The 27,232-nt window shown below is 38.2% G+C and overlaps 1 protein-coding gene across 2 annotated transcripts in view; it reads left to right on the forward strand.

The window, feature by feature from the left end:
- Positions 1-526: 526 nt before the first annotated feature.
- Positions 527-27,232, forward strand: part of COMMD1 (copper metabolism domain containing 1) — a 221,354-nt gene continuing 194,648 nt past the window's right edge. For both annotated transcript variants that reach the window (XM_047853530.1, XM_047853529.1), the window contains exon 1: positions 527-722. In XM_047853530.1, the coding sequence (XP_047709486.1) occupies positions 546-722 (177 nt within the window). In that variant the 5' untranslated portion in view covers positions 527-545. The remainder of the gene's footprint in view (positions 723-27,232) is intronic.

A 27,232-nucleotide genomic window follows, 5' to 3' on the forward strand; every position in this document is an offset into this window, starting at 1 on the left:
AAGGAGCATCGGAGCTGAGCCGCTGATCTAGCTGGAAACACAAGACACACGCATATATATAAAGGTAAATAATCCTAGAAAACACATTATGTTATTAGGCGTTAGTTAAATTTTCTTGGACAAAAGGTGGAGAGGTAATGATCAGGCAGAGATTACATCTGAGTGATAGATCCTATTCAGTTAGTGGATTGGCAAGGCCTGGGATGAGATGCAGCCTTTCCAAAGTTAAACTACCACCTTCATTCATAGAATAGTTCCCCATGTCAGGTGGTCTTCACCCAGTGATCTTTCCTTTCAGTAGGCCCTGGAGTAATGAAGGGAATCAGCGGAAGTAAAGTGATTCTTCTGGAACTTTATGGATAGCTCCACGGTGGCAGCCCTAGGCGATGGGTTTTGCAGAGCAAATCTGTTAGTTACCAATACCAACCGCTGGCGGAATTTCGCCCTCATTCGTCCCGCGCGCCTTTGCCCAGGCTATTTAGGCCCATCCCGGGTGCCGTAGCGAGGCTGCGCTCAGCTGCTGGGGGGCGGGGCTGCAGCTGACCATGGCGGGCGAGCTTGAGGGTTCCAAACCTCTGAGCGGGTTGCTGAGCGGCCTGGCCCAGGAAGCTTTCCACGGGCATCAAGGCATCACAGAAGAGCTGCTGCGGAGCCAGCTCTATCCAGACGTGTCACTGGAGGAGTTCCGCCCCTTTCTGGCTAAGATGAGAGGGATTCTTAAGGTATCGATCTTCCCTGCCGCGGCCACGGAACCCAGCTCCTTCCCTTCCATACTCAGATTGGTTCCCCAGAAGCTGAAAAGGCTTTCCTTCTGACACCTCCACTCCGTGGGCTCTACGTTATGTTCCTTCAGATCCGAGGCGCTTGCCCTGTCGCCCCTTCTCACTTTCTTAGGGGTGACCCTTTTCTGCTCAAGCTCCCAGCCTTGCAGCAGTGTTCGTCGTCCGAAGAGGACGCTGGGTTTTTCCCTCAACTTTTCCTCTGTAGTTGTGTGGGCAACAGTTTCGAGTTGCCTCGGCTGCTCTGTGCCCTCCAGATTAAAATTAAAAATTAAAGAACTGCTAAATCAGCTTTCCCGGGTTGTGGAAGTGGGGAGTGTTTAAGTGAGCCACTGTATGCTGGGATAGGGGGTGGATTGGCTGGAGCGAACCCCTGTGAACTAGTGCACTGTATGGTTAAGAGAGCACATTGACCAGCTTGAAGTCAAAGCGTAAGTCAACCTGTCCGATAGAAATATAATGAAGGCTAAATATATAATTTAAAAATTTCTAAAAGCAGCATTAAAAAAGTAAAAAGAAACAGATGAAATCAATTTTATTTCATTTGACTCAGTATATCCATAGTATGATCTTTTTGTGTAATCGATATACAAAATGTTAATATGGTATTTTATTTTTTCACCAAGTCTTTGAAATATTATGTGTATTTCACACTGAAAGCACCTATCAATTAGTACTACCCAGATTTCAAGCGACCAGTGGTTACATATAGCCACTATATTGAACAACACTGGTTTAGACTGAGAACTAGTCATAGGAATGAATCCAATGCCGAAATATACTCGAGAGATAGGCAATAAAAATGATTTTAGATTTTTGTGGGCTTCCTATGTGTTAGGAACCGTCCTAGGTGGACACTCATTTTAAAGAATAGGAAACAGGCTCAGGGAGTCTAAGTCTAGTTGGTCTAAAATCGCACTTTGATTAAAGGCAATGTTGAAATTTCAGCTGTTTTTGCATCAGTTTGTTTCAAAACTGCTTAGGCTTTAAAAAGGCAGTTGTGTTTTTCTTTTTTTAACTGCTTTTGCGTATAGGATTTGAATCCAGAAAAAAAAAAACACAAAGCAATTATTTCACAAAAAGTACACACATTGTCGCATGGAAATATTAGGAGTGATATCTCAGGTGTGATCCTAGACATTCTGAGTAATTTTGTTTATTTTTATTTATTAAAAATTTTTAAATGTTTATTTTTATTTTTGAGGGGGGGGAGAGAATGAGAGTGGGGGAGGGGCAGAGAACGTGGGAGACACAGAATCCAAAGCAGGCTCCAGCCTCTGAGCTGTTAGTACAGAGCCTAATGCGGGGTTTGAACTCTCCAACCAAGAGATCATGACCTGAGCCAAAGTCTGATGCTCAACCAACTGAGCCACCCAGGCGCCCCTACTTTATTTTTTAAACATTTATTTATTTGTGTTAATGGGGGAGGGGCAGAGAGAGAGGGGGACACAGAATCCTCAGCAGGCTCCAGGCTCTGAGCTGTCAGCACAGAGCCTGACTCGAGGCTCCATCTCGGGAGCGGTGAGATCATGACCTGAACTGAAGTCAGATGCCCAACAGACTGAGCCACCTAGGCTTCCCGTATTTTATTTTTAAAAATATTTTATTTTATTATTTTTTAAACATTTATTTATTGTTGAGAGACAGACAGAGTGCCAGCAGGGGAGGTGCAGAGAGAGAGGGACACAGAATCCAAAGCAAGCTCCAGACTCTGAGCTGCCAGCACAGAGAGAGCTTGATGTGGGGCTTGAACCCAAGAATTGTGAGATCATGATCTGAGCAGGTCTGATGCTTAATTGATTGAGCCACCCAGGTGCCCCTAAAGATTTTATTTTTAAGTCATTTCCACACCCAATGTGGGGCTTGAACTCACAGCCTTAGATCAAGAGCTGCATGCTCTACCGACTAAGCCAGCCAGGAACCCCTATTCTGAGTAATTTTAGTTGATAACATAAACACTAATGAATGCCTTTTATTTGTATCAAATCTTATTCTCTGAGTGGGCAGAAAAGGTTTCCTAGAGAATTTGACTTCTTACCTGGGTTTTTGAGGTGTTTGCTAGGCCTGTGGGGGTGATGAGGATGACTGACTGCGGGCCAGGAAGTAAGAACAGCATGTGTGTAGCAGTGTCTTAGGAGCTCCAAACATTGGGGGTGCTGGTCTTTGGGTGGACAATATTTTGTATGTGTGCTGCTGAAGCGAGCACTGGGTGGACAATATTTTGATTCTTTTGTTTGATTATGAGATACAAATTGCAGATACCCAGAGAAGACACTGCCTAGAAACTGTCTTCCTTGTTTTCATTTAAATATATTGCTGAATAGTATCCAGGTATTGCTCTCTCTCCTTTCAGTCCTCTGCCTGACGATGGAATACTTCAGTTTTCTGAGTAATTCTGGGCTGAAGAGCTAGCACGGTTCACTTAGTGGTGGGAGTAGAACAAGATTTGCCTTTGCTTTGCAACACAGCCTCGGTATAACTGATTGAGATAACCAGGGGAAAAGCATTTGATTGTTTGACTTAGGACTGAAACTATATGACATCTAGTTCTAGGTGACATCTAGTTCCAATATTCATTTACCTTTTTAAGCAACACTGAGGTATAAACATCTCTCTAATTCTTAGGAAAACATACGCAAACAAGATTTTTATTTTTATTATTTATTTATTTATTTATTTATTTAATTAAATGATTATTTATTTTGAGAGAGAGAGTGCACAAATTGGGGAGGGGCAGAGAGACAGGGAGAGAGAATCCCAAACAGGCTCTGTGTTGTCAGCACAGAGCCAGATGCGGGGCTTGGTCCCAAGAACCATAAGATCATGACCTGAGCTGAAATCAAGACTGGGACGCCCTCAGTTAACCAACTGAACCACCCAGGAGTCCTGCAAACAAGATTTTTAAACAAAAGGCTTTGAGCATGACCTTCTGCAATAAAAGAGAATGTACACAAACAGTCATGATGCAAGGATGCTGTAGTATTTGGAAATAGGGGACTGAGTAAACTGTGGACAGAAAGGGGTATTACAGGTTTCTTGGAGATGCCATTTTTGCTGCTCTTGAATAAAGTGTAGAATAGAGACTGAAGTGAGGGGCAGCGTATAGGGCATTCCAGGCATTCTAGGAGAATGTAGAGCAAGGTCAGGAAATGGTAAATAGTCCAATTTGACCATAGCATAGTGGTACCCAATATGGAGTATTGGTGGAGGAGCCAGGAAAAAAAATGAAGCAACCTTTTATTTCTTTATTCCTGTTAACCTTAGTTCCTGCTCTTAAGCAAGGCATACTTTTTTTTTTTTTTTTACTGTGGCAAAATACTTATAAAATTTATCATCTTAACTATTTTAAAGTGTACAGTTCAGTGGTATTAAATACATTTATAATGTTGTGCATCCATCGCCACCATCCATATCTGTAACTCTTTTCATCTTGTAAAACTGGAATTCTATACCCATTAAACAATAACTCTCCATAACTAACCCCCCCCCCCCCAAGTCTCTGGCAACCAGCATTCTACTCTGTATTTCTATGATTTTGACTACTCTGAGTATCTCGTGTAAGTAGAATCATACAGTATTTGTCTTTTTTGTGGCTGACTTAATGTTGCTCAGCATAATGTCATCAAGGTTCATGTTGTTGCATATGGCAGGATTTCCTTCCTTTTAAAGGCTGAATAATATTCCATTGTATGTGTATATCACGCTTGCTTTATCCATTCATGTCCTTGGACACTTGGGGTGCTTCCATATTTTAACTATTGTGAATTATGCTGCTGTGAACACAGGAGTGCAGATATTTCTTTGAGACCCTGCTTTCAATTCTTTGGGATATATAGCCAGAGGTGGAATTGCTGGATAATATGGTAATTCTATATGTAATTTTTCTTTTTTCACAGTGGCTGTACCACTTTACATTCCCACCAACAGTACATAAGAGTTCTGACTTTCTGATTTCTTTATATCCTTGCCAACACTTGATAGTTAGTTGTTTTTGTTTTTGTTTTGTGATGCTAGCCATCCTAATGAGTTTGAAGTGGTCAAGGTATACATTTTTACATATAGATGACAGAAGTCAAAACATTTTTTTCTTTTGTCTTTGAAACTCCACAGAGTTTCAGCTATCTTGAATTCAACATGCAGGCTAGAAGAGCATGCAGGCTAGAAGAGCAGAGAGGAAAATACTAAAAAAATGCACGAGTCTAAGCAAAGAGAAACAAACTGAGGATAAAAGTGAGTAGTACCTCATCTCATTTGGTGCCATAGCTTTCAGTCATCTATAGAGAATCCAGTTCTGTGAAGAAAGTGAAAATGAAGAGGGACAACAGAGGTTGGAGGAAAGAAAGGAAAGGATGCACAACTCCCTGCACGGTATAGGCAGTGGGTATACATGTTAGACTCCTTATTGCCAGCTGCCTGCATTCATTTATAGGCTGTTTCAGATAACCTGAGCTGCACTCTTTCCCTTTAACCTTCACACTGTGCCCAGATGTAATGCAGTGATTGCTGGCATTTGTAGTGGTCTCTGTTTTCCACTTGGATGGAGCTTTCCTACCCTACTTGGCTGGGACATCGATCCTCTTGAGCATTACCTATTGCTCACAAAAGGGCAAACCTTCCTTCTGCTTATACATATATGAAGCTGGCCATTCATTTGCTCTAGCCTTATTTATGGTAGCTTCTGAGGAGCAGTGAAACCAGTGAATTGAGAGTGGTGTGTTTAATTAGGGAGATGACATTGTGTATAAATACTCTGCCATTTTAACCTATTTTTTGGTTTATATTTATAATTCAGTTTCTTCTAGATATGTATTTGCATATTCTCTATTTCTTGCTTCCGCTGTTAACCTTGCAGGGATGCTCCTTGTTCTAGTTTACTGGAATTCTAGAGGAAGATCTTAACTGAAGCTAGATCACTTTTTGTATACTTATGTTCTGTGTTCACTACTGCCCTCTGTTGGTGATAATTTTGTGTTCCCTCACTGAAATTTCATACTAAACAAAAAACAAATTTTATTAAATTTTTATCTTAATTCCAGTGTAGTTCACATGCAGTGTTACATATTAGTTTCAGGCGTGCAGTATAGTGATTCATCAATTCCATATATTACCCAGTGCTCATCATGACAAGTGCATTCCTTAATCCCCATCACCTATTTCACCCATTCCCCACCTGCCTCCCTTCTGGTAACCATCAGTTTGTTCTTTATAGTTAAGAGTCTGTTTCTTAGTTTGTCTCTCTCTTTTTCTTTGCTCATTTGTTTTGCTTCTTAAATTCCACGTATGAGTGAAGTCATGTGGTATTTGTCTTGCTCTGACTGACTTATTTTGCTTGGCATTATACTCTCTAGCTTCATCCAAACAAAAATTTTTAATGAGAATTTTGTTGGGTTTTATCTATTGTTGACATACTCCTATACAACAAAAGTCAAGTTACAGTCAAAAGTTAACTTATCTATTTCTCTTTTCTTCTATGATTTGAATTTAAAAATATGTTTAGGTCTTTTTTTCTTTTTTTTTTTTAAGTAGACTCTATGCCCATCCTGGGGCTTGAACTCCGTCCTGAGATCAAGAGTTACATGCTCTGCAGATTGAACCAGCCAGGCACACAGGTTTAGATCCTATTTTAGAAGTCTTGAAATGCAAGCAATAGCTTATGGATTAATAGCTACCAGTGATCCTTTACCCTTGCCAAGGTTTATTGAGATGTAATTGACAAGTAAACCAGTGATGCTTTTAAAGCATGCATTGTATCTCCTTAGTTTCTGGCTTTCAGCCATTCCAAATTCATGGCTTCACATCAAACTTAAAATCCAGTCCTTTTACTGTTGTCCATAAGTCTTTATGATCTCTCGGTATCTGTTTCTCTGATCACATTTTCTCATTTCTAGCCACACTAGTCTTCTTGTCTTTATTTAAACATGCCAGGTGCTTTCTGACTCTTCAGGGCCTTTGCAGTTGTTCCTCCATATGCCTGTAATAATCTTCTGCCAGATATTCATATGGATTGTTCATTTGCTTCATTCATTCTCTACTTAAAAGTGCTGTTCTGTGAGGTCTTCCCTGACTTATCCAAAGAGTCTCACCTTTCCTCCCCTACTCTTTTTACGCTGCTTTACTTTACTTCATACTCAGTACTACCTGAAATTATATTATGTATGTATTAGCTTATTTGTTGACTTCCCTGTTGGAATGTAAGCATTAAGAGGGCAGGACTTCATTATTTTTACCTTTTTATTCCTAACTTCTAATACTGTTTCTAGCATGTGGTAGTAAAAATCTGTAGACTAAGTGAATGAGTGGCTAGTGCTTAAATATGGAGATTGCCATTAAAAAGATAAGCATGAGAGAAACCTACACATTTATCTATATGGGGAGAGCTGGAAGGTATAATATTCTAAGCCAGGGGTCAGCAAACTATGGCCCATGGGATGAATCTGGCCTGCAGCCATTTTTATTTTTTAAAGTTACTTTATTATTTTTATTTTTTTAAGTTTATTAATTTATTTTGAGAGAGAGAGCATGGGAGGGGGCAGAGAGAGAGGGAGAGAGAATCCCAAGCAAGCTCTGCACTGCCAGCCTGGAGCCCAATGTGGGGCTTGATCCCATGAACTGTGAGATCATGACCTGTGCTAAAATCCAGAGCCGGATGCTTAACCGACTGAGCCACCCAAGCTCAAGATTTTATTTTTAAGTAGTCTTTATTCTCAATGCTGGATTTGAACCCACAACCTGAGATCAAGAGTCTCATGTTATATTGATTGAGCCAGCCAGGTGACCCCACTGCCATTTTTGTCGCATGCTTATTTATTTACATTTTGTCTTTAGCAATTTGCATTATTACAATAACAGTTGAGTGGTTGTGACAGAGATACGGCCTTAAAAAACCTAAAATATTTACTATCTGAACCTTTACAGAAAAAATGTGCTGATTTCTGTCTCAAACATCTATTCTTAAACTCCTGTTTTTTTAATTTATTTTTTTATTTTTAAAAAAATTTCAAGTAGGCTCTGTGCCCAGTGTGGGCCCAATGTGGGGCTTGAACTCACGACCCTGAGATCAAGATTTGAGCTGAGAGCAGGACTCGGATGCTTAACCAACTGAGCCACCCAGGTTACCCTTAAACTCTTGTTTAATATTTGGAAACAATATACTATATAAAAACATTTTTTTTAATGTTTATTTATTTTTGGGAGAGAGAGAGAGAGTGTGAACAGGGGAGGGGCAGAGAGAGAGAGGGAGACACAGAATCCGAAGCAGGGTCTAGGCTTTGAGCTCTCAGCACAGAGCCCAATGCGGGGCTCGAACTCACGAACCAGGAGATCATGACCTGAGCTGAAGTCGGTCGCTTAAGTGATTGAGCCATCCAGGTGCCCTGAAACAATATACTATACAAATTATGTTTAGAAGTTGGTTACTTGATAAAAAATCTGGAAGCTGGAAATAGGGATTATTTTGTGTTCTGTCCTCTTGGGGAACTTTACTTCTTGTTCTTTAGGTTCATGAGATCTGTGGTAAATAAGAAATGAGCCTTAATGTTTCCGTGGTACTAAATGTGTGTTCTTCATAAGACATAGAATTTGAATTTGGATTTTTTTTTATATTCAGAGTATGTGAAATTTATGTGTTTATTAATGTAATATAAGATAATATAAAGCATAATGTTATGAGCCTGCAAATCAAGTAAAAACTATCAACGTGAAAACTGGTTTAAACTTACATTGGAAAATAACTTATAGAATATATAATATTAAGATTTGAAGAGCAGCTGGCTGGCTCAGTTGAAAGAGCATGAGACTTTTGGTCCCGGGGTTTAAGTTTGAGCCCTATGTTGGGTGTAGAGGTTACTTAAAAAAATGAAATATTTAAGGGGTACCTGGCTGGCTCAGTTGGAAGAACATGCGACTCTAGTCTCGAGGTTGTGAGTTCAAGCCCCATGTTGGTATAGAGATTACTAAAAATAAATAAATAAATAAACTTAAAAAAAAAGATGTATAATAGTAAAAAGCTATAAAAATATTTCTATTTTATATATTTCTATTTTAAATCCCTGGTTCTGTTTCTCTTCTTGAAGCCGTAAAAATTTATAATTTGTTTGAGAATTAGATTGACTGGAAAGAAAGGACCTGTGGTAATACATGTTTTGTATATCATGTAATTCATGTGTATCATCTGAAGTGCTCGGTTTAATTTTTTTGTTTTTTGTTGAGCTACCTGTATGTTTTCCCTTATTAATTTTATTATAAATATTTAGTCTCATTAAAGAAAGTTTAGAAATGTGAGATGTGTAAAAACATACTATCTGTTGACATAACCAGTGTTAATGTTTTTGTGCATTTACGTATACCACAGATATTATTAAGCATCTTAATACATGCCATGCCCTGTGCTTGGGATACAGCATACAGCAGTAAGCATCACAGCTATAGTCCCTGCCCTTGTGGAATACATAGTTCTTGAGGAATATAGACATTAAGCCAGGGGTTACATTTTGAAAAGGCAGCCAGAGTGTGCCAACTGATGCAGATTATAGGCAGTTTAGAATGGTTCCTAGCCCACTCTACAACATGAACATAGAAAGATAAGCAGGGAAAGGTCTACTTATTAAGTACAATGAACTACAAGGAAAGGACAGAAACAGCACAAAAGTAATTTACCTCTGGTCCCAAGGTTGGGGTTTCTCATGAATATAGTTGACTACGATAATGATAATATCTTTCCTAAATGAGGATTGGACTGCTTTGGGACCCTATTTTAAGTTTCCTGACTTGGTCTTTAGGGCCTAATTATTAGCTGTCAGAACATCACCTGAACAGTCCAGGATGCACCCATAAAGTAGCTCTATCTTCTTGCTGGGCTCAGCTTGCTTTCTGTGTCTCTTCTCAGATCTTGAAGCATGTTCTCAAGTAGTTCCTCCTTAAGAAAAGGTATATGAGAGGTCACTTTTTTCTTTTTAAGTCTTAAAAAAGTATCTTTAGTCTCATACTTAATTGCTAGTTTGGTTGAAAATGTATTTCTAGGTTGTGAAATTGACTCACAGTTTTGAAGTTGCGACCTTTTTCTCTGTGAGCTTTTGGGATTTTCTTTCTTTTTTTTTTTGTTTTTAATTTTTTTTTTAACGTTTATTTATCTTTGAGACAGAGAGAGACAGAGCATGGACAGGGGAGGGGCAGAGAGAGAGGGAGACACAGAATCAGAAACAGGCTCCAGGCTCCTAGCTGTCAGCACAGAGCCCGACGCAGGGCTTGAACTCACGGACCGCGAGATCGTGACCTGAGCCGAAGTCGGCCGCTTAACCGACTGAGCCACCCAGGCGCCCCTGGGATTTTCTTTTTATCCTTTATTTCCTTGAGTGTCCTTGGTTTGTAGTTTTCTTTTCTTTCATTATTTTGGCCACTGTGGACCCTTTGAATTTGGAGACTTGACCTTTAGTTCTGGGAAATGTTGTATTCCTACTTTGATGATTTTTTTCCCCTCTTTTTTTCTCTAGTCTCTTTTTAGCACTCTGATTTTGAATGTTAGAGCTTCTAGACTGAATCCTTAATTTTTCTTTTATTTTCTCTATTTTCCATTTCTTTCTTTGTTCTACTTTTTGATCGATTTCCTAAACTTTATCTTCCAACATTTTAATTGAATTTTTCACTTGATCATGTTTTTAATTTCCAGGAATTTTATTTTGATGTGGACAGTATACTACTATGTTTAGTCAACATGTGGGAGAAAAAGGTTTTTTTTCTTGATCCTCTTAGGGACCTGGCCACATCTGAAAATTAAACTGACAAAAGACAGGTTAACAGGAGAGAAGGATACAAATTTATTTCATATAAGTTTTGCATGACACAGGAGCTTTCATAAGGAAATGAAGACCCAAAGAAACAGTTAGACCTGAGTATTTTATGCTGGGTTTGGTGAAGAGGTCACAGGAGGAGTAGGGGAGTATGAGGTAATTGTAGTAAACTGGAGTAAACTTTAGCAAGGCCTGTTTGTAGGGTTCTTTTTGACATCTCTTTATCTTTGGAGATAAGGATGCTCCTTTCTTCTGGGTATAGAGAGGGCACCTCTCACATGTGGATTTTATGACCTATTTCATGAGAAAGGAGTGGGGGAGAAGGTCAGAGACCTTCCTGCTCTGCCTTTTCTCCAACTACTTCATTTTTCAAGAATCCTTATGCCAGCTGTATTTTGGGGTAGCATGCCCTGAACCCCATCATCAGCAGTCTTTCCTCTTTTTTTAAAACACAAGGGGGTGTATACAATACATAATTTTCTTCATTTGAATTAAAACAAATTTATTTATGGGGTGCCCGTGTGGCTCAGTTTGTTGAGTGTCGACTCTTGATTTCGTCTCAGGTCATGATCTTAGGGTTGTGGGATTAAGCCCTGGGTTGGGCCCCTTGCTGAACGTGGGGCCTGCTTAAGATTCTCTCTCTCTTCCCACCTCTGCCCCTCTCCCCTGCTCGCATGCTGTCTCTCAAAAAAGAAAAAAAAATTATCATGAGTGATTTTTATATGCTATTTTTCAGTATTAGGAATTTGGTACCCTTGTACTCAGCATGGGTAAAAGCTTTTTTTCAGAGGCTTTTAATGAACAGTGTATTGCTGAGATGTTTTGGGGTATGATGTAAGTAGAAAATGTTAAATTCTGGCTGAGGGATACCCTACTTAATCTTTTTAATATTCCAGTAGTTTAATATTTTGCAAACTCTGGTGTATATTTTTGGTTTTTAATATTTGTTTATATTATTTTAATTTTTTAAAATAATGTTTATTTTTGAGAGACAGAGCACGAGCTCAGGAGGGGCAGAGCGAGAGGGAGATACAGAATCTGAAGCAGACTCCGGGCTCTGAGCTGTCAGCACAGAGCCTGACACGGGGCTCAAACTCATAAACTGTGAGATTATGACCTGAGCTGAAGTCGGATGCTTAGCCACCTGAGCCACCCAGGCGCCCTGTTTATATTATTTTTAAAGCACGTTTTAATCCTAGTTTCCAAATAACCTGGAAAATTTTGTGGCAAGTATTTATAGTAAAAGCAGAAGCTTTTTCTTTTCTTTTCTTTTCTTTTCTTTTATAAAAGCAGAAGCTTAAAAGTATATTTGGTATTAGGTTTGTAAAATGATTTGAGTTGACTGCCCAGTAGTGATACTTTTTTAAAAAATGTTTTATTTAGTTTTGAGAGAGAATGCATGAGCGGAAGAGGAGCAGAGAGAGAGGGGGACAGAGGATCCAAAGTGGGCTCTGTGGTGACAGCAGTGAGCCTGATGTGGGACTTGAACTGACAAACTGTGAGATCATGACCTGAGCTGAAATTGGCACTCAACTGACTAAGCCACCCAGGCACCCTGATAATTTTTTTTATCATCAAAGAATGGTATCTTCAGCTTCTGTGTGTGTGTGTGTGTGTGTGTGTGTTTTTAGAGAGAATATGTAGAGGAGGTAGAGAGAGAGAGAGAGAGAGAGAGAGAGTCCTAGGCAGGCTTCAAGTCAGCACAGAGCCTAATGTGGGGGGCAGACTCACAAACCATGAGATCATGAGATTATGACCTGAGCCAAAGTCAGATGTTTAACTGACTGAGTTGCCCAGACACCCCTCAGCTTCTGTTTTGAGATTTATCTTGTGAAATGTATCTAATATCTCATTCTTGTGAAAAAAACAGAATACTTTAAAAAATTTTTTTTAAGCTTATTTATTTATTTTGAGAGAGAGAGAGAGGTAGCAAGTGTGAGTGAGGGAGGGGCAGAGAGAGAGGGAGAGAGAATCCCAAGTAGGCTCTGAACTGTCAGCACAGAGCCCTGACACAGGGCTCGATCTCATGAACTGTGAGATCAAGACATGAGCTGAAATCAAGAGTCAAGACACTTAACTGACTGTGCCACCCAGACGCCCTGAAAAAGCCAGAATACTTTTTATTTTTATTAAAATTTGTTTTCAAAATCCTTTTAAATTTTGAGCTTTGTGTTTGCAATAGAGTTTTTGCATTTGTTATATAATGTAGAAATTTTTACTGTGTAAGATACTTTTTAATACATTATTGGTCTGAGTTTACAATTGAAAAATGTATACAGCAGTTGTCTTCACTGACACTTCAGTGTTAAGAATGAACTTCACCCATATACGGTTCAGAGAGCAAATACTAAATCATAAATTAACTTGATTTTAAAAAAGAATGCAAAATATCTGGTCTTGAAATGTGTAGATTAAGAGACCTGAATAGAAGAGACTGAAATATTGACTTATTCTGACATGTTTTCAGATTGATTTGTCTTTTGTCTTCATCATTGTGTTAACTATAAGCAGTAGTAGTTCTGCTTTTCTGTGCTAGGTGGCAGTAGAATATTGGCTTGCTAACACTGCTGGAAGCAACAAAGTTTCAAATGTTCTTTCTCTTGAATGTTCTAGTTAAGAAAACAAAGTTGGCTACTCAACAATAAGAATTTCTTATCCAAAAAGGAATGTAAAATACTTGGTTTGATGGCTTGAATTTAGAAATACCATTTTCTGGAAAATTTAAAGCTCTATAAATACATTCATTTTGCTATAGTTCCCTAGTTTTTGTATCAGTAAATGTTGCTAATTTCATTGAATAGTTTTGAGAATTTAGATGGTAACTTGTGAGATGCAGTTCTGCTTCTCTGAAGGATTGGCAAGCAACTGTTTAGTAAGATGTTACTTTTTTTATGTCACTGGACATCATATGATAAAGCAGCAATTGCAGATTACCAGCCGGAGTTTATTTTAATGGGCTCAGATGACCGGTATGAAGGGTGCCTGATTGGCTTAGTCCAGTAGATCATGAGACTCTTGATCTTGGGGTTGTGAATTCAAGCCCCACTTTGGGCATGGAGCCTGCTTAAAAAAAATAAAGAGAAATCAAATGACTTCTATGAGGTGTTCTATAAATTTGGCTGATTCAATTGGAGGAACATGCAGCTCTTGATCTCAGATTGTGAGTTTGAACCCCATTTTGGATATAGAGATTACTTAAAAAACCCAAAACTTAGAAAAAAAAGATTAATTGAAGATCTATTTTTGAATCTCTTCCTCTCAAAGCTTTCTGGGTCTGCAAACTTTATGGGTTGAAGGAGTTCCTGGGTAGAGAGATTTTAAAGACAATTTCTTTGTTTGATTTAGCTATCAAATATTTACTGAGCCCTTAATGTGCTATATATACCTGGCTCTGTACACAAAAGTGAGTATCACAGTCCCTTTCTTAAAGAATCCTGTATTACATGGTAAATGCCATAAGAAAGGTATAAAGGTGAAGTGGATCCTTATTTTAAATTATAGAAATATGAAAAATCTTTTTTTTTGGTCCTAATAAAACATCTTCATTTTTTGGCTTTGTCTTAAGGTAGAATGTAATTAAAAAAAATTTTTTTTTTACATTTTTAAATTTATTTTTGAGAGAGAGAGTGAGCGCGAGCACAAGTGGAGGAGGGGCAGAGAGAGAGGAAGACACAGAATCCAAAGCAGGTTCCAGGCTCTGAGCTGTCAGCACAGAGCCCAATGTGGGGCTTGAACTCACAAACCATGAGGTCATGACCTGAGCTGAAGTCAGACGCTTAACCAACTGAACCACACAGGCGCTCCTGTAATTTTTTTTTTAAGGACATAATTTTTACAAATTTTGACTTCATTATTTGTTTCAACTGATTCCTTGAGAAGTGCCATATTATACTAAATTAAAGAAATTTTGGTATGGGTTGTGTTATGTGTGCTTTATGTATGATTAACTTTTTGTTTTTTAATTTTTTAGAATATTTTTGAGAGAGAGGGGGAGAGAGACACAGAGTGAGTGGGGGAGGGGCAAAGAGAGAGGGAGACACAGAATCTGAAGCAGGCCCTAGGCTCTGAGCTGTCAACACAGAGCCCTATGTGGGGCTCCAACTCACAGACTGTAAGACCATGACCTGAGCCAAAGTTGGACACTTAACCAGCCGAGCCACCCAGGTGCCCCATATGTATGATTAACTTTTAATGTTTTTGTATGCGAGTATGGAAATGTCTTTGAAACATAGTATTCTGTATATTATTCTATGTCATGACATCTGATCGTGGTACCATTTATGAAATCCTTAAATTTCCATTTTGTTTATCCTGAGGGTATGTTACTTGAGAAGTAATCAAATCATTTATCATTTATTTAAAATGCATTCATTTATTCAAGTGAACATTTATTGAGCACCTACAATGCCAGGTCCTGTGCCTGGCACTGGGAACATCAATGAATTAAACAGAGAATTTTCCTATCTCTTAGACTTGTCATTCAAGGAGGGAAGGGGTATCCTGATAGTAAACAAGAATGTGTGCATAAAGGAATGAGGGCAGAAAATGTATTAATTCGTTTTTACATACTTCTCTACCTTTACTTCTGATAATCTTTTTGATCCCTTAAAATCAGTGACAGACAGGGGTGCCTGGGTGGCCAAGTTGCTCTTGGTTTTTCATCTCTGGTCGTGATCTCATGGGTTTGTGAGTTTGAGCCCCGTATCAGGGTGTGGGCTGACAATATGGGGCCTGCTCGGGATTCTCTCTTTCTCCCTCTCTCTCTGCCCCTCCATCGCTCTCTCCATCCAAGTAAACATATAAAACTTAAAAAAAAAAAAAATCAATAACAAACATTTGCTGGGGATAATCAGTTTTGTGTCATTAGTATGTTTGGTTTTCTTGTAAGAAAACTTTACTTATAGGGTCCTTGGGTGGCTCAGTTGGTTAAACGTCTGACTTTGGCTCAAGTCATGATCTCACGGTTTGTGGGTTTGAGCCCTGCGTCAGGCTCTGTGCTGACGGCTCAGAGCCTGGAGCCTGCTTCAGATTCTGTGTCTCCCTCTTTCTCTGCCCCTCCCCTGCTTGCACTGTCTTCAAAAATAAATAAAAATGTTAAAAAAGAAAAAAAAGAAAACTTTACTTACAATCAAGGTGATAAATGTTAATATATTTTATTTAAATTTGATGTTCGGAGCAAATCTCCTAGTATTTAATTTTTAATCATCAAGATTTGCTTTGTATAAAATAGATTACTTGACATACAAATATAAAATGACAATTTTTTAATTGAGAATTCTACACTGAGGGTTCCTTTCCCACTCATAAATCATACATCTAATTTACTTTCCTTTAGATTATTTTTAATTATCTGTCCCTAAAGTCTTTGTATCATTTCTGGGTATTTAGCTAGTTCTCTATAGAGAGAACACTTTAATTTTATTTTTAAAAACTTGTTATTGGATATGGCATATATACCGAAATATACACAGATCACATGTGTGCACCTTAATGAATTTTCACAAACTGAACATATGCATGTAACGAGCCCCCACATCAAGAAACCAAATGCTACCAGCATCCTGGAACCCCTTTATGCTCTTTACTAGTCACTAGCTCCTCCCCACTTTACTAACTTCTTTTTTTTAAATTTTTTTTTATGTTCATTTATTTTTGAGAGAGAGACAGAATGCAAGAGGGGGAGGGGCAGAGAGAGAGGCAGACACAGAATCTGAAGCAGGCTCCAGGCTCTGAACTGTCAGCACAGAGCCTGATGTGGGGCTCGAACTCACGGACCAGACCGCGAGATTATGACCTGAGCTGAAGTCAGACACTCAACCGATGAGCCACCCAGGTGTCCCCCACTTTAGTAACTTCTAACACCACAGATTAATTTTGCCTGTTTTTGAGCTTTATATAAATGTAGTCTTAGAGTACATATTCTTATGTCTATCTTCTTTCACTCACTGTTATGCTTATGAGAGTCAGCATTATTGCATATAGTTGTAGATCATTATTTTTGTTGTAGAGCAGGGATAAGCAAACTATGATCCACAGGCTAAATCTGGCTCCTGCCTATTTGTGTACAGTGAGGTGTTTTTTCTTTTTTTTACATTTTTTAACAGTTAAAAGAATTTCTTATGACCTAGGAAACTTACATGAAATTCAAATTTTAATGTCTTAAAATAAAGTGTATGATTGCTTCTGCTCTACAAAGGCAAGGTTAAGTAGTTGCATCAGAGACTGGATGGCTGGCAAAGCCTAAAATAATTACTGTCTGGCTCTTTATAGAAAAAAGTTGCCAATCCTTGTTGAGTATACCAGTGTTTGAGTGAATACAAACCTAAAATATGGTTATCCATTGTACTGTTGATGGGGATTTCAAAAGTTTTTGGTTTTTGGTTTATTATGAATAGAGGAGACTACTTTTTAATCCTTAAAATTTAGTCATTATTTTCTCATTAGGTATCTTCCATGAGTAGAGAACTATTTTTATTTTTTATTTTATTTTATTGTCATAAGAAAGCTTAATAAAAATTTTAGTATTGGTGACTGTAGGTGCAGTGTTGTACAGCAGATCTCTAGAGCTTATTCATTGTGCTTAATTGAAACTTTTATGGCTATTGATTAGTAATTCACCATTTTTCCCGCCCCCCAAGTCTGATACCACCACTCTGATAGTTTGATTACATGAATTTGACTATTTTAGATGCCTTATAAAAGGGGAATCATGCAGTGTTAATCTTTCTATGACTGGCTTATTTCACTTAGCATATTGTCCTCAAGGTTCACTCATGATGTTGCATATTATGAAATTTCCTTCTTTTTTTAAAAAAGATTTTATATTTAAGTAATCTCTACACCTGCTGTGGGACTTGAACTTAAAACCCCGAGATCAGATTTGTGTGCCCAACCGACTAAGCCAGCCAGGTGCCCCAAATGTCCTTTTCTTTTCTTTTCTTTTCTTTTTTTTAAGATTTTATCTTGTTTAAAATTTTTTTTTTTTAGATTTTATTTCTAGGTAATCTCTACACTCAGCATAGGGCTCAAACTTAAAACCCTTTAGATCAGGTGTCACATGTTGTATCAATTAAGCCAGCCATGCATCCCAAAATTTCCTTTTTTTTAAAGGCTGAGTAGTATTCTGTTGTATGAGAACCATGTTTGATCTATTCACAGGTTGATTTGATAATTTTTAAAAAATGTGTTATTAATTAATTAATTTTTAATTTAAAAATGTTTTATTTATTGATTTTGAAAGAGAGAGCACACATGAGCATGAGTTGGAGAGGGGCAGAGAGAGAGAGGGAGAGAGAGAATCTTAAGCAGGCTCCATGCTGAGCACAGAGCCCGATGCAGGGCTCAATCTCATGACAGTGAGATCATGACCTGAGCTGAAATCAAGAGTTGCACAGTTAACCAACTGAACCACCCAGGTGTCTCTTGAGAAGTTTTTATATAGTTTCTTTGGGCTCTGGTTTGTCCTTATAAATAGATTGCACGTAGGAACCATGCCCTGAGTTGTATTTCTTCCGAACTCCTGTGTACCTGAGACATATTTTCCTTTGAGGCTGCAAATAATTAAGTCATTATTCTTCTTAAGTTTTATACTCTCCTCTCTCTTGTCATACATTTTATCGCCTGTCCAATAGTACTTTAATGGCCTTTCTTCACTAGTACAGCTAGTGTGGCATTTTTGTGTTTTCTCTCATTCTTATTTTTCTTAATTGTTAAGTTATTTAAATTTCTACAGGCTAGGACTGCCTCTCTTATTGCAGGTCTATGAATTTAAGCTGGTAGTGGGACTCTGGTTTTAAGAGATGACCTCTAAACAATTTGGTTCCTTAAACAGTGATTTTTTTTTTTTTTTTTTTTTTTTAAATTTTAGAGTGAGCACAAGAAGGGAAGAGGGGCAGAGGGAGAGAGAGAGAAAATCTTAAGCAGGCTCCACATGGGGCTCGATCCCACAACACTGGGATCATGACCTGAGCTGAAATCAAGAGTTGGATACTTAACTGACTGAGTCATCCAGGCGCCCCAGTAATTTTTTTCACATAAATATTAATTTATGCACTTGAGTTGGATACTACACTAATCATGTGCTCTCTCCCAAGAGAAAGGTTTATGGTCTGTCAATAGTACTGCGGAGGAAGTGAAGAGGGGTATGTTTTTAGTTTGATTGCTTCTGGAGACTTTCCCACACTTATGTCTTTGAGCTAGCCACAAAATGTTCTTTGAGAAAAAGCTAAATTCTTTCTCCATGAAGTTAAAGAAGGGCTAATGTGTTGCTTGGAGTATTCAGTAGGAGGAAACATTCATTGTGCTTCATCATGGATTTTTTTCCTTTGCTGAGATTGGAGTCCTACCCCAAACTAGAAGACTACAGTGATCAGTAAATTACTGGGTAAAAGTAACTTGACAGAATGAAAGCTAGTTAGTAACAGTTAGCTTCTACTACTAAAGAGAGTAATTTAGAAGTATCTAGAACATCAGTGCTTCTCTTCTGGCATAAACAGCCATTTAACAACAGATCCACATCATTTTGATTTTCCAGTGAGTTGTAGAGGGAATCCTGAGCCTATAAGAGTTTTACTAGAAAAAAATCCTGAGTTAACTCAAAAATATATTTTCTTTCTTCAGTTATATTTGTGGAAGGTAAACATTTGTAATTTAAAATGTGTTAAATTCTTGAGTTTAGTTATTTACAGAAGTATTGAAGTGTCGTATAAATACATCCTGTTGGTCATTGTTTCTGATAATTAGTCTAACCAACAAATATTATTTTGGGCAGGAAGGGTGATTGATTAATTTGCTTTACCTTTCTTAATGTACTTGTTTTGCATAAAGTTTTTTCATCTTGATTTCTAAGAAGTAGTCCAAAGTTGGCGGTTCTACCGTTTCTTTTGTTTATTAATTTACTATGTTTTCTCAATTACATAGTTACAAACTAGAAATTTTTTTAAGTTTATTTATTTATTTTGAGAGACAGAGCACAAGTGGGGGAGGGGCAGAGAGAAGGAGAGACAGAATCCGAAGTAGGCTCCACGCCATCAGTGCAGAGCCTGATGCAGGGCTTGATCTCACGATGGTGAGATCATGACCTGAGCCTGGATCAAGAGTCTGACGTTTAACTGACTGAGCCACCCAGATGCCCTGAAATTTAGGTTTTTGAACCTTTATTTAACTTTTAATTTTTTTCTTGTTACGGGTTCTGTAGAGCATTTTGGACTTCAATATTATATTTGCTATCTTCTTACTATAATAACAGATTATATAAGAAGGAATATAGAAGATAGTAATTAGGTTTATAGCTCTTTTAATACAGAAAATGACCAGATCTTGGTTTATAATTTGCATTATGACATTACAAAACTTGGTGATTTGGGGCATTTAAAATTGATGTGGGGTTATTTTTTGGAGGAATCTGGCCCAATGCAGGAAGCATTCTGATAATTTGCCCTGAAACCAGAACCTTAAACTCTTAGTCTGGGTTTTTTTTTTTTTAAAGATTTTATTTTTAAGTAATCTCTACAACCCAGTGTGGGGTTTGAACTTACAACCTGAAGATCAAGAATTGCATGCTCTACTGATTGAGCTAGCCGGGCATCCCATTAAATTTTTAGTCTGGTTTTTAAGGTTCTGTTTCTACCTTATTTATATAGCTTTGTGGCTATTATCTTATAAAAGTCCGTGTGGCTTAGGTTTTTTTCTTTTTAGAATTTTAGGGAAATTGAATTTAATTAAAATAAACAAATGTGGAGTAATTCCAGAAGTGCTATTAATTATAATTTCTTTAGAAGACCCTTTATACACATCTAGCCAAAGATTGCATAGTACCTATGTAGGAGGAGGTTAAGATAGGGATAGACATCTGTTTGGAGGAAAACAATTAAGAATCAAATTCATAGAATCACCATTGACTTTGCTTTGCATGGTTACTGGGTTAGCATGTAAATTTGTTCTGGAGTGACTAAAACTGTAGATCTTTTTGTTGAATAACAATGTAATTTAATATAATCGTAATGTGGTGTTCTGTAATTAGACTTTGGTAATATGGAAGGCAGCAAATTGCTTTCAGGATATATGGCCCCAAGAGATTTTGCTGAAGCAGATACTAGGCTGCTCTTTCGGACATTCATAATATTAAGATTTGAAAGCTGACTTGATTAGTGGACTCGAAAACTGAAAACATCACTTTTTATAGAGTGTACGTCAAAATTTGTTATTAAATTGTAAACTCTTTTAGTACTCCATTGGGTTAGGCCTACGCATTAATTTTCTTCTGTCTAGGTGAATGATAGATGATGCAGAATTAACTCGTTTTAATCAGGTGATGAAACAAGTATGCAGTCTTTCATTCATTCCTATATTCATTAAACTATGTGCAAAGTATTGTGCTCAGTATTGGGAATATAAAATGAGTGAGATGGTATGTATTTCACAAGGAGCCTGTAGTTTACTGGGGTAGGTGAACAGTTATGTAAATGATAAAAATTAAAGGCAAAATATAAAGCATAATCAGTGAGTTATAATTAGTTTCAGTTATTAGAATGTAACAGCATTTAAGTTTGGTCTAGAATTAACATTGCCACAAGCAGAATAAGGGGTTCTTGGTAGAGAAACACATTAAGACATGTAAATATGGAAATGTGTGTTGAGTTCAAGGACTGGCAAGTTACTCTCAGACATGTGAGATAAAACATGATAAAGGGGACCTGATTGTCAAGAATGCTCTGCTAATACATTTGGACTTTATTCTGTGGGTAGCAAGTGATGAAGGAGCTTGGGGCAAGCTGAGGGCACAGTAAAGGTTAACAGTACCCCCCCCCCCCCCCCCCCCCCAGTCCCCAAGCGTCCCCGCCCCTCAGGTGTAGTATGTGTGATATTCTTCAGACACTCCTGGCCACACAAGAACGAAGGAAAGGGGTTAAAGTACTTGCCATGGTGATGTGGGAAACTAAGGTAAATGAAAAATTAAATTCCTTTACTGCTTATAGCCCATTGGCAAGTCCTTGAAACCAGCAGAATGACCTCCCTCTAGGAGCTCAGCTGCCTCAAGGATGACACTTTGCTAGGGGCAAAAGGGAATCTTGGCTTAACATTATCCCAACCTCAAGGATCCTGTAAATCCACTTCCTTTATCTCAACTGCCCCAAGATATATGCTGACAATCATATTCTAAGCTTATGGCCCCCTGATATACATCTGAAGGGTCTCATGACTGAGGTTTTACTAAACAGTAATAAATGGCACTTCCCTAGCAACAGCTTGCCCCTCAAGGTCTTGGAAACCTTGCTTCCAAAATTCCTTAGAGACTTTGTCCCTGACCCCTGTCAACCTGAGGGTGTATAATGAGTTACCTGTCACAATTCCAGTGCAACTCTTCCTGCCCACGGGTCCTGTCTCTGTGCTTTAATAAAATCACCTTTTTGCACCTTTTTGACATCTTCAATAATTCCTTCTTGGTCGTCAGCTCTGGAGCACTCCATCGTCACTATAAAACTTCATCAGCAAGGAGCCAGTGAAAGATTGTGATTGGATAAGTGACATAAAATCAGATTTACATTTAGAAAGAAAGCTTCTTAAGTAGTCTAAAGCATGAACTACTTCAGTGTAGCCATCAAATGATGTAGTTCTCTAGTGTTTGTGGTAGGTTTACTTATTGGTGAGTAGACCATATGACCCACCCACCCTTACTCATTATAAGATTAAATTCCTGATTTACTTAGCAAAGGATACAGAATCTCTCTGAGGGAAAGTGGCCAAGTAATGCAGGAGAAAAATGCAAACACATTTCATCTTGGCTTTTTCTGGCCACCACTGTTTCTCTTCCTAAAACTTAATTCTTAGCACATATCTGCCCTATTGCCCTATTATATTGACTCACATCACCATTCCAGATTTAAAAATGTTTAAAACACTTGACCTGCCACGTTTGCATCAGTAAAGCTTCATTTGCATCATTAAAGTTGCTTAGAAGTATCAAAATTAGTTTACATTTCACCACATCTTAATTAGTAAGCCCAGATTTCCTACTTACTCAGCCCAGATTTTCAGTAAATAACAACATGGTTACTTGGCTGCAGCAAAAAGAAACAAAGCAACTGATACAATCCACAAGATGGGAGATTGATCCTGAATTATGAAGTTGATGTTTGCACAGTACAAGATAGTGAATTTTTGATTACCCTAGTACCTTTTACTTTTATTTCCTGCCCTATTGTGAATTTGTGTCCATTGTATAACAAATTAAAAGATTAGTGGAAGTCCTGGGCCTGAAGAGTCACTGGCTTGGATTAGGATGTTAATTGGGGCAAGCCAGTAAGGAAATTTGCATTTAGTTTCCTCTATGCCTTAATCTTCTCGGGCTGTCATAATTCCATAGACTGGGAGGCTTAAACAAAAGAGATTTGTTTCTCATGGTTCTGGAGGCTGGGAAGTCTGAGATCAAGGTGCCAGTAAGGTAGGTTTCTTTTGGCTTGCAGGCAACTGCCATCTGACTGTGCATATGTAACCTCTTCTTTGTGCACACAGACAGGGAGGGAGGGCAAACTCTCTAGTGTCTCTTATAAAGGCACTAATTGCATAATGAGGGTCCCACCGTGTGCCCTCATCTAACCCTAATTACCACATAGAAGCCCCATCTTCTGATACCATCACATTGGAGGTTAGGGCTTCAACATAAGAATTTTGGGAGGATACACACATTTAGTTCATAACACACTGCAGACGTTTTGCCTCCATAATAATAAGTTGTTTTGATACTGTAGGCTTGAGGAGGAAATTAATCTTTATACTTACTGTTTAATTTGTATATAAATTTCTCTCTGGGAAGTTAATAGCCATCAGAATCTTTTAGCTGACGAGTTTGACATTTTTTAACCTGAGTGAGCCAGCTGGGCGCCCTTGCCCTGCTCTCTTTGAAAAATAAAACAATGGAAATTTTTCTCTTGACCATGTATGTCTCCTGATATTAAAACATGCATTTAATTTTTTCGTGGTAACTGGCATCATTAAAACACATTACTGTTACTTTAAAAAATGTAAATAGATTTAATATTTAGAAGAGTTTTAAGTTTACTGCAAAATCAAGCAGAAAGTACAGAGTTCTCATATACTCCCTGCTCCTACACATGCACAGCTTCCCTATTCTCAATATCTCACTTCTGAGTGGTATATTTATTCCAATAGATGAACGTATGTTGACATATCATAATCACCAGAGACCATAGTTTACATTAGAGTTCACTCTTGGTGTTATACATTCCATTATGAGTTTGTGTGTGTGTGTGTGTGTGTGTGTGTGTGTGTGTGTGTGTGCGTGTGTGTTTAAGTAAGCTCTATGCCCAGCATGGAGCTTGAACTCCTGACCCCAAGATCAAGAGTCGCATGGTCTTCCAACTGAGCCAGCCAGGTGCTCCCCGTCATCCCCATTATGGGTTTTTTGGCAAATGTATAATGATGTGTATCTAGCATTATAGTATACAGAATGGATTCATTACACTAAAAATCCTCTGTTTTATCTGTTCATCTCTCCTTCCTCTTTCTCCCTTGGCAGTCACTGATTTTTTTATTGTCTCTATGATTTTGCCTTCTACGGAATGTCTATGATTGAAATCATAGAATATGTAGCCTTTTCTGATTGGCTCCTTTCACTTAGTAATATGCATTTAAAGTTCTTTCATGGCTTTTCATGGCTTTATAGTTTAGGTTTTTGTTTTTGTTTTTAAGAGGAAAAGCACTCATTTCTTTTTTTTTTTTTTAATTTTTTTTTCAACGTTTATTTATTTTCGGGACAGAGAGACACAGAGCATGAACGGGGGAGGGGCAGAGAGAGAGGGAGACACAGAATCGGGAACAGGCTCCAGGCTCCGAGCCATCAGCCCAGAGCCTGATGCGGGGCTCGAACTCACGGACCGCGAGATCGTGACCTGGCTGAAGTCGGACGCTTAACCGACTGCGCCACCCAGGCGCCCCTAAGTACTGAATAATATTCCATTGTCTGGATATACTAGTCTGTTTATTTATTTACCTACTGAAGGATTTCTTGATTGCTTCCAAGTTTTGGCAGTTATGAATAAAGCTGCTATAAATATTGTGTGCAGATTTTTGTGTGGCTATAAGTTTTCAACTTATTTGGGAAAATACTAAGGAGTGCAATTGTTGGAAATTGCATATGGAAAGAGTGTGTTTAGTTTTTAAGAAACCATCAAATTGTCTTCCAATGAGGCTGTACCACTTTGATTTCTTACCATCAATGAATGAGAGCTCGTGTTGTTTCACCAGCATTTGGTGTGTCAATGTTCTGGATTTTGTCCATCCTAATAGGTGCATTGCTTTAACTTTTGGATTGGTGGTTTACTTCTGAAAGTTGTGGAGACTGCTTAATTGTGTAAAAGTGTTATTAATGTCTTGCATGATGGAGCACCTGGGTGGCTCAGTCAGTTAAACATCTGACTTCAGCTCAGGTCATGATCTTCATGGTTTGTGAGTTTGAGCCCCTGTCGGCTCTGTGCTGACAGCTCAGAGCCTGGAGTCTCCTTCAGATTCTGTCTCCCTCTCTCTTTGCCCACTCCCCCCATCCCCAACTCATGCTCTGTCTCTCTCTCTCAAAAATAAATTTTAAAAACATTAAAAAATTTTTTTTCATGACATAGACAAGTGTATTTACCCAGAATAGAATCTAATTGCAAGTGCCAAATAGTCTTCAGTTGTGTCTAAATGTTTATATTGCTCTAGAGTATATCTGTACTTTGATTACATATCTTATGTGCATATAGATAAGAGCTGAAAGGGAACTTAAAAAAGTGATTTGCTGGCCTACCTTCTGTTTTCATTAGAGTCTGTAAAGGAAAGAGAAGCTTGAATAGTTTACCTTTTAGCATGTGCTTTAAATATTTGATATTTGAGTTGATTTTAGTTATAATTCAGGCCATTTGTGAAGTCTTTGTGACATTTGTTTGTGGTAGATACACATTTGCAAAATCTTTTTAAAAACTTGGTCATTTTTTACTGTATGTTTGATTATATTCCAGAAATGTGGCAACTTGAGAAAAAAATGGAATATGGGCTACCATGGATTTTAACGACTTTGTACGTTTAAAATATTAATGATGCCTAAAATACCATACCCATGGGTTTGTAACTCAGGTTGTTAATGACTTCTCACCTTAAAATTCTTACGTTCCACTCTTACATGTATTTTTAGGTTCCTTTGAAATTTGTCAGATGTTCTTCTGGATTGTGTTTTTCTTCAAACAAAGCAAGAATAAGACTTGAAAACAAATTATGTCAGCAGTGTGCCAAGTCTTGTTGCAAGAGAAAGAGACCACGGGTTAACAATTTAAAAATAAAGATTTTGCTATTTAAAAACATTTTTTTTAATGTTTATTTATTTTTGAGAGAGAGAAAAAGAGCGCAAGTGTGGGAGAGGCAAAGAGAGCAAGACAGAGGATTCCAAGCAGGCTTTGCACTGACAGCAGAGAGCCTGATGCGGGACTCAAAGTCAACAAACTGTGAGATCATGACCTGAGCTGAAGTCAGCTGCTCAACCAACTAAGCCATCTAGGTGCCCTAAAGATTTTATTTTAAGGACTGCATTGCATGAAGGACACGGGAGTGCGTACCAGTTACAGGTTGAAGATTACCACCTCATTTCCTTAGTATATCAAATTATATTTTTTTAATAGGAGACTTTTTTTTAATGTGTGTATGGGGGCATGGGGAGTGAATTGATTTCCTGCCCTCAGGTAGGAAAGAGGAGACTTGAATCTCATGTAGAGGACAAGGATACTAAGCCTTGGAAAAGGGACAGAGCCAGTAGTCTTATGTTAGCAAACTTGAAAAAGACTATTTGTTAGGTAGGCAGACTATAACAAACATTTGAAAAAGAACATTGTGTTTGTTCAGTAAAACATTACAGATTTGTCTATTATTTAATTCCTTTTAACCATTGAAATTTTATTGCTTTATTATGGAGGACCCGATTTTTTTAAGTTACCTTTTGGAAAAAAAAAGCATTCAATGATCAATTATCATTGGAATATGCTACATATTGTATTCCTTTCTCAGAGATGGGCATTAACATATTAAAAACACCAAGACATTCTGCCTAAAGAAGCATGTTTAGGGGCTCCTGGGTGGCTCAGTCAGTTACACGTCTGACTCTTGATTTCAGCTCAGGTCATGGTATCATGGTTGTGAGAGCGAACCCTGCCCTGGGCTCTGTGCTGGGCGGTGGGTTCTATGGTGGGCGTGGAGCCTGCTTAAGATTCTCTCCCTCTCCCTTTGCCCCTCCTCTGCTTGCACTCACTCTTGCTATCTCTCTCTCAAAAAAAGAAGCATGTTTAACTTTCTTTGACTCAGGATTTCTCAGACTTTTTTGATCAGTAGAACCCTTCCTCCTTTTTTTTCTCCCACATAGCAACCACAGTTTTCTGTGGAACAAGTGGTCTGTAATAGTTAATACTTACATAGTTGTTACTGTATGCGGGGCACTCTTTTAAGTGCTTTACATAAATTAACTTTGCTATGCCTCCTATCTTCTTTTTCTCCCTACCCCAAGTACCAGTGCCTCACCAACTGACCTGTGGAACCAGAGGCAGTGTAGTGTAAAAGCTAAGAACCCAGATTTGGAGCTAACCCAGATTTGGATTAGAATCTAGCTGTACCATTTACAGCTTGTGGTCT

Source organism: Prionailurus viverrinus, chromosome A3 (assembly GCF_022837055.1).
Source record: "Prionailurus viverrinus isolate Anna chromosome A3, UM_Priviv_1.0, whole genome shotgun sequence".
Classification (NCBI taxonomy): Eukaryota; Metazoa; Chordata; class Mammalia; order Carnivora; family Felidae; genus Prionailurus; species Prionailurus viverrinus.